Source organism: Schistocerca americana, chromosome 1, assembly GCF_021461395.2.
Source record: "Schistocerca americana isolate TAMUIC-IGC-003095 chromosome 1, iqSchAmer2.1, whole genome shotgun sequence".
In the NCBI taxonomy this organism is placed as follows: domain Eukaryota; kingdom Metazoa; phylum Arthropoda; class Insecta; order Orthoptera; family Acrididae; genus Schistocerca; species Schistocerca americana.
Genome location: NC_060119.1, coordinates 967346511 through 967360316, shown reverse-complemented (window position 1 = coordinate 967360316; position 13806 = coordinate 967346511). Strand labels below are relative to the sequence as shown.

Here is a 13806-nt window from a genome sequence, read left to right as displayed (position 1 = left end):
GCCATGAATGGCATCTAATACCGCTCAAGGCTAAACCGTTACAATCAAGCCGCCTTTAGCGCCAGTGGACGTTCAGCCAGCGCGGGCTCTGCGTAATATCCGCCGTGGACAACCTTAGAAGGATACCTCACGCAGAGACAACGCACTACTGAGGTCAGCGATAAAGCGCTATGACGCTTAAAGGTTCCAGCTTTTACTGTACCCTCAAACTGTTCAATCTAGCGCTGATCCGACCAGTGATAGAATATGTGGCCGTAGAGTGAGGCAACGCCGCAAACAAACACATACGTCTGCTTCTGGGTCTGCAGGGAAGGGTGTTACGACTCGACTTGTACTTGCCACGTGAGTGGAGCATCGTGAACTTACTGGAATCCAGTCACTGCAAGACCGTTTCAACCTGACTGTTCGATAGCTCTACGAGAAGTTGCAGCAGTTAGATAACAGCTTAGTCTCAAATCTGGGAAATCACAGGCACAGACGCGAGCACACTGGTAGCCTGACCTGCTACAAGTGTAATCGGCTCTCGTACCAACTAAGTATACAGTCACTCACACACACACACACACACACACACACACACACACACACACACACACACAATTGCTCTAAGGAACGTGGCGCCATAGTGTAGCGTTAGGCCAAAAAAAACGACCAAAAATTCAGGAAACATCGAGAACAGCACAGAGAGTTTACACTGTGCAAAAGCAGAGATAAAATGGGCTGTCTCCTATGGAAACGAAAGCCGGAAGGATGGAAGGAAGATTAGTATTAAACGTCCCATTGAAAGCGAGCCACTGGAGACGGAACATAAGCTCGGGTTAAGGAAGGATCGGGAAAGAAATTAGTCGCGTCCTTTGAAAGGAACCATCCTGACATTCGCTTTAAGCGATTTAGGGGATCAGGATGGCCGGACGGGAGTTTCAACTGTTGTCCTCCCGAATGCAAGTCCATTGTAGAAACCAATGTGCGACTTCGCTTTATTCTCAGGTAAAGGGCGAGCGTCGCCCGATCCAAGACCAGTGAAATCTAACTTATAAGCCAGCCATCAGAGGACCCATTTGTGCCGTGTGAGCCCAGTCCACGCTCCCTGAAACCTATGTCTAATTTCTTTTTGGTTTTTTGATTTTAATAATTTTTTGTCATGTTATAAATCCAGTCATGGATCAAAAAATTTTATTAACCAGGTGCAGCCAGGGTTCTGTTACGCAATGACATTTTGGATCATATGAGGTGTAGTCACATAATTTTTTCAGATGAAACATTATTTTTGCCATTTGGAGCGTTTTATACGGTTAAAAGGTTGCTAAAGGATGCATTGCTCAGATGACAATCAATGCCTCGTTTTATGTTGGTGGTTTCCGCCTCTCGCGACATAATCTGCATTACATAGACTTGTATAGTTACTTTTGATCAGATAATGTATTAACACTAACGTCTGCTACACAATGTTCTATTCCGAATTGCTATAAATATATTGCACATTGTCGGCGGTTAACTAGTAATTGTTATCAGTGATAGCAGTAAGTATAGCGGTAAGGTGCGTACTCACACACGTCGAGTGACGAGCACAGTGCCACGTGGAGTGACAGCAGAGCCACGGCCGCCAAGAACTGCATCCTCACTGACTCCGCCACTGCTCACCGCAAACCTGCCTGCAAAGAAGGAACACACCATTAGAACGCTATGGTTCAAAGTCGTAACACGTGTCAGAACATGGGTTTCATTGCCAGTCCCGTAGCCTGGCTTCAGGAAAGGAGCAAGTGTCAATTATCCTTTCGTGTTTGAAACCATTGCGGTTCTCGTAAGAAGAGGTCGTTAGGTATATGAACTGATGCGTAGTTGGAGAAATGAGTAGAAAGGAGAGTAGTCATTAACGTTTAATTTCATGCGTAGTACTGCCAGATTTCCGTAGTGCACTGTTCGAGCACAAAAAATTGTAAGCAAAGTGGATTATTGTGCGACAGCTCGTTTTCGTTAGTTGCGGGAATACTGGAAGTGTGTCAGTACAATTCAGAGGGTTACAAATGTTCTGTGGATTGCTCCAGGTACGTGCCACGGTACTGTGGCGTGAGGATTTCCATGTGTGACAGGACTGCATGACATGTAAGAGTAGAAAAGGAAACGTTCTGACTTTCGAGGTGATCATTAAAACCAGATATAATCACATCTGGTATATTTTCTACGCAAATGACGATAGAAACTTGGAGAAACTTTTAACTAGCTCGTCAAAAATAAAAATTCGTTTTGGCGCCAGTTGTAACTCACCAGTTCCTATGTTTGCCAGTAGCGGTATCCCTGGAGTCCTCTCTCCCTCTCTCTCTCTCTCTCTCTCTCTCTCGCTCTCTCTCTCTCTTTTTCTCTCTCCCGTTCAGTCGTTGCAGAATTTGCGCCGTGCCGAGATGGCGATAAAACAGCAGTAAACTGCGATTTGTGTTCTCCGTTACAACAGGTGCAATGAAGTTACAATATTGTGCGGTGAGTTTCGTCGAGAACAAGAAATCAACGATGGATCGACCGTAAGGAGCGTACGTATCTAGCAATGCACATTACGGTATCTGTTTTTTTTTGTTTGTTTTTTTTTTCTCTTAGATTTGCAGTTGGAACGAAGAGGAGAAAGAGGAACAGTCACTAATGTTTAATTAGTCTATGTGCCGCAAATTCTCATTGAATTAACTCTTCATCCGACATCATGAGGTTTCCCATCAAAGAAAAATCCTAGGCGCAACCGGGAACTGAACCCGTATCCTCCGCCCAGTACCCAGATTCTCTGACCAGCCAGTTACCGGGCCGTACTTGATCAATCAATGTTGAGGCAAAAGAGTATTGTGTCTACTATTACTTTGCGTTTTTATTTTGTGGAAACATGAAATGAAGAATATTTGTTACAAAAAAAAAAAAAAAAAAAAAAAAAAAAAAAAAAAAGAGCTAATACTTTCTTACTCGAAATTTCATAAAACAAAAGGAGTTTTCTTTTGGTTGCTGCTTTAATTTATAAAATTCACTTAATCTCTCGTAGTCGAAGAACATTATAACAATATTAAATAGGGCACATTTCCTAATGTACTGAAATATTATATTTATTTGTTCTCGAAACTTTTGCTGACTTCTTTGACTATTGATAGTCACCTAACGATGGCCTTAGGACTAAGCGACCCGTTTAGTGACCGAATAAAAAAAGTATAATTTTGCAAAACATCAGGAACTGTTTCCTACTTAATTACTCTTGCTTACAATATTCTTTCTCTTTATTAACGAATCAGATACAGGGAGTCACAACGAACGGATGAGAGGAAGGACGCGATGAGGATTTAAGAAAAGAATAGGCCGGGGAAGTCTAAATCTGTTCCGGAAATCAGTATCCCTAGTTATAGAGCATATCGCCGATTAAACATATTTACTGATATACTTCTTCATAGGGAATCTATGACCATGCAGAGCTGTCGAGTTTCTTGTGTAGTTTTACATCTCTTTAGCCCAAGTATCTTCTAATTAGAAAACATTAACCATAATTAGGAAACATTAACTTGTTTCCTGTTTACTTTGTTCGTGTGCTACTTCTGAATAAGAAATTACTGTATTGGTAAATGTTCTACTGTCCTACGCATCTCACTTAAATGAAATTCTTGTGGTTGCGCGACTGCGTCATAAGTGTTGAGACTACGAACACTTCTGATATTTCGGCAGCCTCCTTCAGAATGGCTGCAGTAGCACCCGAAACGGTTAGTTTCATTACATGCGGTGCGACATGCCGAGGTCATACGACACTCTTCCAGAAACACATTTCAGAAGAAGCGTTTAGATTTTTACAGGCATCGATTTTCAAAATTCGCAGATAAATTTGGGACAATTAAGTAGCGTGAAGATTTTCTCGAAAATGCCAAGAACGTCTGTACATTATAAGCTGAATTTATTGCAGGATACATGTTAGTTCCTTACGCGATGGCCTGCCCACGTGTACGGGCTTACGGCCTGACTCGTAATGTTCTAGTCAGGTAAAGAAACGCATTCCCAGCTTGACCGTGCCTGCTGTAAACAGAAATCCCACACAACTCGTACGTCTGTTAAATGTAAGCGGAACAACCACCACAACGGGACCATGGAATGGCTCCGTTCAGATTTCATCATCTCACACGTTAAGACATTTATCCCGCTGGGAGACGCGACGATCAATTTGCATTTCATAGATTGAACTCGGCCGCTGACATATCCACAACCATACCCACTCTTGTGCATCCTCCTTTGACTGAAAGCGACGTGCATATACGTATTTTTTTAGCTCCCTGAAGATGTGAAAATCACCCGGTGAAAGATCGCCGAAAAGTAGCCTTCGTCTGATTGGTAGATGGGGACGATGTTTGTCGTGCAACATGATGTTTAGGTACTAAAGCATTCAGGGCGTTTTGATTTTAAGACTCGTCGTAGTTTCTGCAAAGTGTCTTTATAGCGCTAATTGTGGCTGCGCGCTCGAGTAACCCTACGAGCAGAGGAATAATCTGGTTGCACGATAACGCCCGCCCTCATTTTGCCAGTCGGACGAAGGCTGCTCTTCGACAATTTGGTTTTGGAACACTGCAGCATCCTCCGTACAGCTCGGATCATTCACCAGGTGACTTTCACATCTTTGACGACCTAAAGAAAGACATCTGTGGACGTCTGTTTCAGTCCAACATGGAAGAGTGGGTGCGTCTGTGGATCCGTCAGTGGTCGACAGCATACTACGAAACATGAATTAATCGTCTCGTCACCTGTTGGGATAAATATCTTAGCGGGTGTGGTGATTACCGTTCTTCATGGTCCCTTGTGGGGGATGTTCACTTTTATTTGATGACCCCTTATAATGACTTGCCGAACACACGCGGAAACGAATCAAAGAGACAGCATTCGATTCATTTACCCGCTTGCACAACCACGGTTTGAGACCTGAGTTCACAGACGTCTTGCTAAGTGAAACACTGGTACAGGTGAGAGCACACTTTGATTTTACATTTTGTAAAGTATGAGGTTGCCACAGTTATGACAATATTCTTCAGCATTCTTCTGTAGCATCACGTTTCAAAAGTTTATGTTCCCCTTTCGTTTGAACTAATTATTGTCCACATTTCTTCTGTACAACGTTACACACCACACAAATATATTTATATTAGATGTTAACAATTTTTCTTTTCCAGAAATGTTTTTTTTTTTTTTTTTTTTTTTTTTTTTTTGCCACAGACATCTGCATTTTGTATCCTCTCCATTTCGGCCATCATCAGTTATTCTGATGCCCAAATAGCATAACGCACCTACTACTTTTAATGCGTCACTTTCTAATGTGATTCTCTTAGTATCGCCTCATTTAATTCGACTATTCTCCATTATTTTCATTTTACTTTCGTTGATGTTCTTATTATAATCACCAGAGTGTACTGTATGCATCAAACGTTTGTGTATTTCTGTTGTGTAGTTAATTAAATAAGAGGGTTTGTAAATAATTTTTAAGACCTAAATGTGAATTAAGAGGAAATGTGTAACATTACTTTCACATACGCCAATTTGATGTTTTATATTGCAAGAGGTACGCTAAATATTTAAAGACAATGGACTAAATTGACATATCGTATATTGCAAGTAAGCCCTTAAGTATATTAAGTGTATCGCAAAGATTCTTACGGAGTATTAGCGTTTTACCTATTTGATCCCCTGCTGAGTTCACTAATTCAATCACAAAGCTATCCATAGTTCTATTGTGCTCCTATCCCTTATTTCACCCAAAAGTTATCTAATGATTTCTTTGAAACTCACAGTAACCTCGGGGTTTTCAGCTTTTCCAGGTCCTATCCCCTTAATTTCCTACCTTGTGACAATTTCTTCAGTTTTAATCTCAAGTTTCTAACTAATAAACTGTGGTCGGAATCCACATCTACCATCTTTCAATGTCTGCAGGTGTTTTCCAACGATGCAATCTCCCTACATGATTCCGAAACCAAGCGTAACCTATAATTAAATTATATGCTGTGTAAAATTCGACCAAGTGGCTTAGTCTTTCATTTCTTTTCTCTAATCCATGCCCTAATACTATTTCTCCAACTCTTCCTTTCTCTGTAATCGAACTTAGGTCCCCATCGCAATCAAACTGTCATCTTTATGTGAATAATTCCCTTTGGCTCTTCATAAATTCACTCAATCTCCTCAACATCTGCGGAGCTAGTCGTCATATAAAATTTTACTACTGTGCGAGGTGTTGATATCGTGTATATCTTGGCTACTATAATGTGTTCACTAGGCGTTTCATAGTAGCTTGCCCGCCTTCCTATTTTCTTATTCATTATTAGAGCTTCTCCTGCATTACAGCTATCGGAATAATTACGTATAACACTTACTGACCTTACCAGAATTTGCTATTTTTCCTGGCATCAAACTTCACTTGTTCCCACTACGTCGATCTTTACCTTTTTTTTAAATAGACACACCGCTATTTGACTTATTGGTGTTTATTTAATTACGACCCACGTTTCGGCCATTTCTGAGTCCTCACTATCATGACGGCTGAAGAACGTGTGTTCATCTTGTATAGACCAAAGAAAACCTGTTTTTATTAAATATGGCATGATGTATTTACATGATGATGATTTTCACATCTGGCATTTCGTGGTGAGCGAATATTGTTGTTAATTTATGGCCAATTTTGAGCTTGTTGTCCTGCAAAATATGTTACTGACATAGACTCAATCACCTGAATATGGCATAAAAGGCCGAAACCTGGGTCGTAATTAAATAAACAACAATAAAGTCAAATATTGGTGTGCTCATTTAAAAATTATTGTATGATTGTTGCTCGGTAACATCAAACTTTAAACCTTTCCATCTGCCGTTTTAAATTCTCTAAAGTACCTACCCGATTAAGCGATCCACCTTTGTACGTACCGACTAATAAAATACCAGTCTACTCTGAGTAGTCCTCGCCCAGAATATTGTACCCAAGAGGATGCCATCATCATTTAACCACACAGCAAAGATGCGTTCCCGTGGGAAAAATAACGGCTGTTGCTTCCCCCTTGCTTTTAGCCGTTTGCAGTACCATTACAGCAAGCCCATGTTGGCTGATGTTACAAAGATATATTAGTCCTTCGTCATCCAGAGGGTTGCCCCTGCGACTACTGAAAAGGCTGATGCCCCTCTTCATAAGCCACATGTTTCGCCTCTCCACAGACATCGCTCCATTTCGGTTGCTCCTACGTTTAGCCATTTAAGCCATCACGCCTCGGCAACGTCAATGGTTCATGGTCGGGCTGTTACTGTTACAGTTGTTGAATTAATATGCACGATACCTGCTCTCAAATTTTCGAATTTTTTTCAATGCTATATTCCTCTGAATTGCCTTTTGTTGGATGTTGATGTAAAGTGCTGAACCAAGACCTTATATAAGAAAGGAACCGTATGGCATTAATGGCCAGGAGACCCCAGTGGAGTGATCGCCCGCTTTGAGCAAGTCTTTCTGCTTCACGCCACGTCGGCGACTTGCACGTCTTTTTTGTGGTGAAATGATTTGCACAACACAGACTCCCAATCCCCAAGCTTACAAAATCCCCGCTCCGGCTGGGAATCGTAACTGGGACCCCGCCATCTGGGGGAAACCATGCTAACCTCTAAATCAAACCCGTTCAGGAAACAGAAAGGCGAGCACTAGAGCTCACGCTCGTTAACACCATTTCAGTAGACGACGCTTGCGTTGAAAAGTGGCTGTTCTGTTTTCGGAGGAGTGACAATCTGTTACGTTCACTGTAGTTTTAAACGCAAGCTAATATAATTAATGTCGCAGTGCTTAAAGTGCAGAACAGGTGTTTCAAAATCGATGAAAGGCAGCGTTGTGGCCGAGTTAGGTGCTTAAAAGTGAAGGCCAGACTCACGAGTAAGAACTAACAATTTTTAACACTTCAGTGCAGAATGCTTATCTACAGTTAGAACTTACAAGCCTGCAGTAGTTGATGATAAGTTCCATAATAAAATAACTCTTCTGGATAAGAATTAAAGTTTTCTTTAACATTAATTTCCACAACTTCACAAGTCGGCATTTACGATTACGTCGATGTCTGGACCTGCATATTTGAGAGCCCAACTTCTTTCCACAGCGCAAGGAACGAAAACTATCCACAAAGCTCACTGACAGACTTCATTTTAAAAGCTTATATTCGAATTAGCGGTGCTCAGAATGCGTTACCAGACATTGAAGCTTTAGTGAAATAGTATTCAGTGACTGCAATGTTCCTATGTTTAGTGTATGAATAAAATAGTCACGAAATACTTGTTGATGGCAACGTAAGCTTCGTCTGCAACAACATTTGTCATAAGAATACATCAATCTTAACAAACATTATGTTTCGTACTCAGCTGTCCCATGCACTTTGCCTAATCAAATGGTTCAAATGGCTCTCGCCGCGCGGGATTAGCCGGCGGTCTATGGCGCTGCAGTCATTGGACTGTGCGGCTGGTCCCGGCGGACGTTCGAGTCCTCCCTCCGGAATGGGTGTGTGTGTTTGTCTTTAGGATAATTTAGGTTAAGTAGTGTATAAGCCTAGGGACTGATGACCTTAGCAGTTAAGTCCCATAAGATTATTTTTTTTTTTTTTTTTCAAATGGCTCTAAGCACTATGGGACTCTTAACATCTGAGGTCATCAGTCCCCTAGACTTAGAGCAGCTTTACCCTAACTACCCTAAAGACATCACACACATCCATGCCCGAGGCAGGATTCGAACCTGGGACCGTAGCAGCAGCACAGTTCCAGTCTGAAGCTCCTAGAACCACTCGGCAACAGCGGCCTGCTTTTCCTAATCAAATAAGGGAAATGTAAGTTACATTTGAAAGTCGTTTCTCATCCATGCAACAGTTTTAGGAAACAAATTTACCACGAAAGGTATTAATTAGCAACCGTGAAGCGATAGACCTCCATAGAATAGTTAACGGCCGTAGAACAGACACGTCGACAATAGTTTCTCATGCCGAGCCGTCTTGTTACGATTCGTTCTGCCCTCCCCTCCTTTCCTCTTCCCTTTCCCATTCCACCACTCGCCATGATCCGGCCGGTTGGTCACAGCTGAGGCGTGAGCGCGAACCAGCTCGCACGAGCAGTTCGGTAAACAGGTCTGCACTAGACAGTACTGATACAAAAAAATTACCAATATTATATTTTACATACTTTACTGTTATTAAAATTGTAAGCATCTGTGGAATGTTAAAAATGTGCGTGATCGCAAGCAAAAGTAATATTTGCGAGTGTGATAAAGGCAGTAGAAACTGCCCCCCCCCCACCCCCCCACCGCTAGCCACAACACAACCTGGATCCGTCCATGTTATGAAGAGACGAGCGGAACTTGAAAGGAGTGCCATTGCGGAAATGTAGTCGTCGCCGCCTGGCAAAGCGCCTCGTATCCCTAAACACACGGTAGACGGCCAGGCCGGTTGGCTTCCGTGCGGCGCTGAAAGATCGTAAACACACGGGCGCGACCGGTAGGCGCACGTCGCGACGTCGCAGACGGCACAGAAAGTGGAAGGCGTCAGGGAAGCGTGGAGGCAGAGAGAGAGAGGCGGAGAGGAGGCCGGGCTCTCGCTGATTTACTGTTCCGGTAATTACTTGGGGCCGCCGCGGGGGCGCTTTTGAAGTCCCCCGTCGCTGCTCTCTTTTGCCGTTGTTTACGACGGCTGACGGAGTCGCGCGGCTAAAATTCGCCCCCTACATCGTCGCTAACGGCAGTCTCAGCATGCGCTTTCAGCGCTGCCGGTGAACCTGATAAACTGTAGCGCACTAGAAGTCATGAGATATAATGTCAGCCATTCCTTATAAGACAGGATTCGTACCAAAACTTTAAGAGGGCTCTACCGAAATTAATACAAAAACGTCACACTGTCTTTATTGGGTGACAGAGAGCGTTCAGTGTTCGGATGGAGATACCATTTAGGCTTTCACAGGCAGTGTTTACTTCGGTTAAAAACTATAGACAGGGAAGCCGAGGTCGATATATAAAATTATTCGTCCTTATCAGTGCGAGATATCGCATGGACTACTATAGCACACTTCCCTACTCAATCCAAATTCCCATTCACTCGTTGTCCACTTGATATTCCCCCTAAACTCGACCAGCAGTGGAGACCCTTTCCAGTTGTATTGAAATAGCACCTCAGAATCGAACGGAACGGAGGATACTGCCTGAATGGTTCAAATGGCTCTAAGCACTGTGGGACTTAACATCTGAGGTAATCAGTCCCATAGACTTAGAACTACTTAAATCTAACTAACCTAAGGACATCACACACACCCATGCCCGAGGCAGGATTCGAACCTGCGAACGTAGCAGCAGCGCATTTCCGGACTGAAGCGCCTAGAACCGCTCGGCCACAACGTCCGGCGATCCTGCCTGAAACCCAGCCATAGGTGCTTTGATCAAATACAACTATTTGTTTCCAGAGACCTTTTCAAAGTTCGAATATCTAGGTGCAGTTAACCAAAACCACTATAACAGATGAGTAGGAAGCTCGGATTCCTCGCTTCAGTCTGCATATATACATCGATTATTTTTAATTGAGAACGAAGTCACCAGCCAGTCATGGTTTCGGCTTCACGAGACGATTGGCAGTGTCTTCTATAGTACAGCTCTATAAGTGCTGTCACCTTGAGCTTTGGACGCAGTCACCAGTTTAACTGCGAAGATAAGTACCGCACAGGGGGCGAAACGACATTGAACAGTTTTATATAACGACCACAGCCTGCCAGCCCGCTGGTTTTAACTGAGGTTTCAAATGGGAACGATCCGTTTGGCGGTCCTCTTCGCTATCTTCTGGAGCCATAGATTTTCTGCAGTTATAAAACACGAAGGACGTGAAAGGTAGGTAGTAGTTGAGAAAGGAGTGAGCCAAGCCTTTATCCTGTCCTCTGTGTTATCCAGTTCGAAAATGGCTCTGAGCACTATGGGACTTAACATCTATGGTCATCAGTCCCGTAGAACTTACAACTACTTAAACCTTACTAACCTAAGGGCATCACACAACACCCAGTCATCACGAGGCAGAGAAAATCCCTGACCCCGCCGGCAATCAAACCCGGTAACCCGGGCGTGGGAAGCGAGAACGCTACCGCACGACCACGAGCTGCCGACTGCTATCCAGTCTCTACATAAAGCTAACAGTAATGTAAAATAGGATAACATTTGGAAAAGCAGAGCTGAAGTAGGAGAACGTCGATGTGATTGTAAAACTGTCAGAGACGGGAATGGAATTGTGAGGTCAGCTGAAGTGAGTCGATAGTGTCTTGAAAAGTGGCTGTAAATTCACATACATAAATGCAAAGCAAGGGGAATATAATGAAGCCGAATTAATTAATGCGAAGCTGAGGTCATTGGGATATAAAGTGAGGCATAAAAAATTAGTTGATGAGTTTTGCTGTTTCTGTAGCAAAATAATCGATGATGGCGAAGTAGAGAGGATACAAAGTGTTGAATGACCACAGCACGGGAAGTATTTCTGAAGAAGAGGAATTTGTTTAAACGTAATATCAATGTAAGTGTAAGGAAGAATTTTCCGAAGGTACTGTCTGGAATGTAACTTTATGTGGAAGTGAAACGTGGCGTACCCTGTTTGGACTTGAAGACAATAGACGCTTTTGAAATGTGGTGCAGTAGAAGAGTGATTAAGATTAGATGACTAGCTCTAATACCAAATGAGGTGGTACTGAATCGAATTGGGGAGAAACGAAATTAACGGACTTCTTGACTCCCATTAGGGATCTGTTCGCAGAACCCTTCCTGAGACATCAAGTATTTGACGATCTGGTAATGGAAGGAAGTGTGAGGGGTAAAAATTGTAGGTGGAGACTTGAATGAAGTACGCAGATTAAAATTAAAGTATTCGTGTGGTACTTATGCAGAGCAATGAGAGTTGCACAGGATAGACTAACATGGAGAGCTGTAAACAAGGCCAGGTTCGCTACTTTACATTCAGTCAGCCAGCAACTGATGGAAAGGCCCATCATCAAAAGCTGTAGAATAGTCAACCTTCCACAGACACCCCTCCGTTATGGTGCACATACGGAACGGGTATCCTTATCGTTTAGGCACGCAGGACGATCCCCCTCGAGAAGCTCCGTGCTGGGTGGTGATACATATACACGGTGAACATTAATAAAAGCGACGAACTGGAAGGAAGGAATGCTGCCTAGAAATAGGAGAAAAAAGATCCTATGTTCGGAAATGCATCGTTGCCACGTTAGGATGCTGACGAATGGGAGTGCCTTTGACCACTTGCCGTGTATTCCTCGTGGGTTGGAGGATGTGTGATGGACGCAGCGTACTGTAAGCAGCAGAATGGTCCGATATTCATGTCGAGAACAAGCCGAGATGGAAACGGTCGAGAGGCAGTACTGCTACACTAAAACAAGTACCCTCACAGTCACAATCACATCACACAATATTTCGAGCCCTTTTTCGGCATTTGTGTGATCATCGGTCCCTTCAGGCAGACGAACGTGTAGGGTGGCGGCGAACCGTGAGTACATCAGATTTGGAGGACTGGGATCTATATGATATTGAGACTAACTTTAGCACAAGCTCCAGGCAAGTGGGCCGCCAACACGGTGTCCGCCAAAGTACGGTTATATGTATTCCTCATGACAACCGCTACTATCCTCACCTGCAACACACATTGGCCACATAGCACGAAATCAGAAGAACTGCCATTGTTCAGTGCCATCTAGTGTGACAACGATGCATTTCTGAACACATATTCATAGGACCTTTTTCCCTCCATTTGCACTCAGGAATCTCTCCTTGCAGTTTGTCGCTTTCCTTAATGTTCACTCTGTATATGTGTGGCAGCCTGCACATTAACAAGGATAAATAGTCGATAAGAGAAGTTCATATAGCAGTCAATAAATAGGAATGATCTCTATTTCTCTATAGTATGCACAATAAGCACAGTACAGTACCCCAGGACGGATGAGGTTAGCGTAAGACTAGAGGGGATTAAGCTGAAATTCTTCTCATGTTCTAAATGCCTAATTCATTCAATTCACCCAGTCTTGTCATGGAATTTGTAGTCACTAAACAGCTGCGGGCAATTGGTACAGCCTGGCCTTTTTGCCTTGCTGTTCAATTTGTTTGGGAATTTGTGGTGAGTGACTGATAATGCTAGTATCTGATTACCGCAGCTCCAGCCCTTGGGAGAGAGGAAAGCGATGGCACAGGGCGAGAAAGAGAGAGAGAGAGAGAGAGAGAGAGAGAGAGAGAGAGAGACGAACGGCGTGTCAGGAAGAGGAAGCAAGGGCTGCTAGGATAAAAACCGGTAGCATCTGCTTACAGATCCAGACCTGACAAAGCGGGCTCCCTGCAACGAAGTCCAGTGACGCGAGCTTAATATAGCGGCACGTGGTGGCCGACGAGCAAATAAACGGGGAACGGGAGCGGCGGCTGCGGCTGCGCCCGCCAGCTCCAGGCTGTCACGTGACCCGCTTCCTGGGCGAGTGCGCGGACCAGGGGGAAGCCCGGCTGGCGCTGATCCGCCTGGAGCTGGAGCACTTTACACCGCCTGACGGCGGAACGGTAGCGTGAGAGGGATTACGTCGTAAACACGAGGGGCAGCAGACAACTGGTTCTGCTCGCTACCTTATGATGAGAGCGCGTGCGTGCAGATTAGAACAGCTACCAAATGAACCACTTACAAAACATGTCAGATATGACTTCGAAACCGAAGTGATATCTGGCGTTCCGCAAGACAGGGTGACTATTATAGAACTGTATGAAATAAAAGCGTCAGAACTTCTGAACAGTTTGCGTTAGGACTT

At 43.7% G+C, this 13806-nt stretch overlaps 1 protein-coding gene across 1 annotated transcript in view; it reads right to left on the bottom strand.

The window, feature by feature from the left end:
• Positions 1–13806, bottom strand: part of LOC124595579 (discoidin domain-containing receptor tyrosine kinase B-like) — a 195109-nt gene that overhangs the window by 102110 nt on the left and 79193 nt on the right. The window contains exon 2 of the mRNA XM_047134373.1: positions 1550–1652. Coding sequence (XP_046990329.1) covers positions 1550–1616 — 67 coding nt within the window. The 5' untranslated portion in view covers positions 1617–1652. The remainder of the gene's footprint in view (positions 1–1549; positions 1653–13806) is intronic.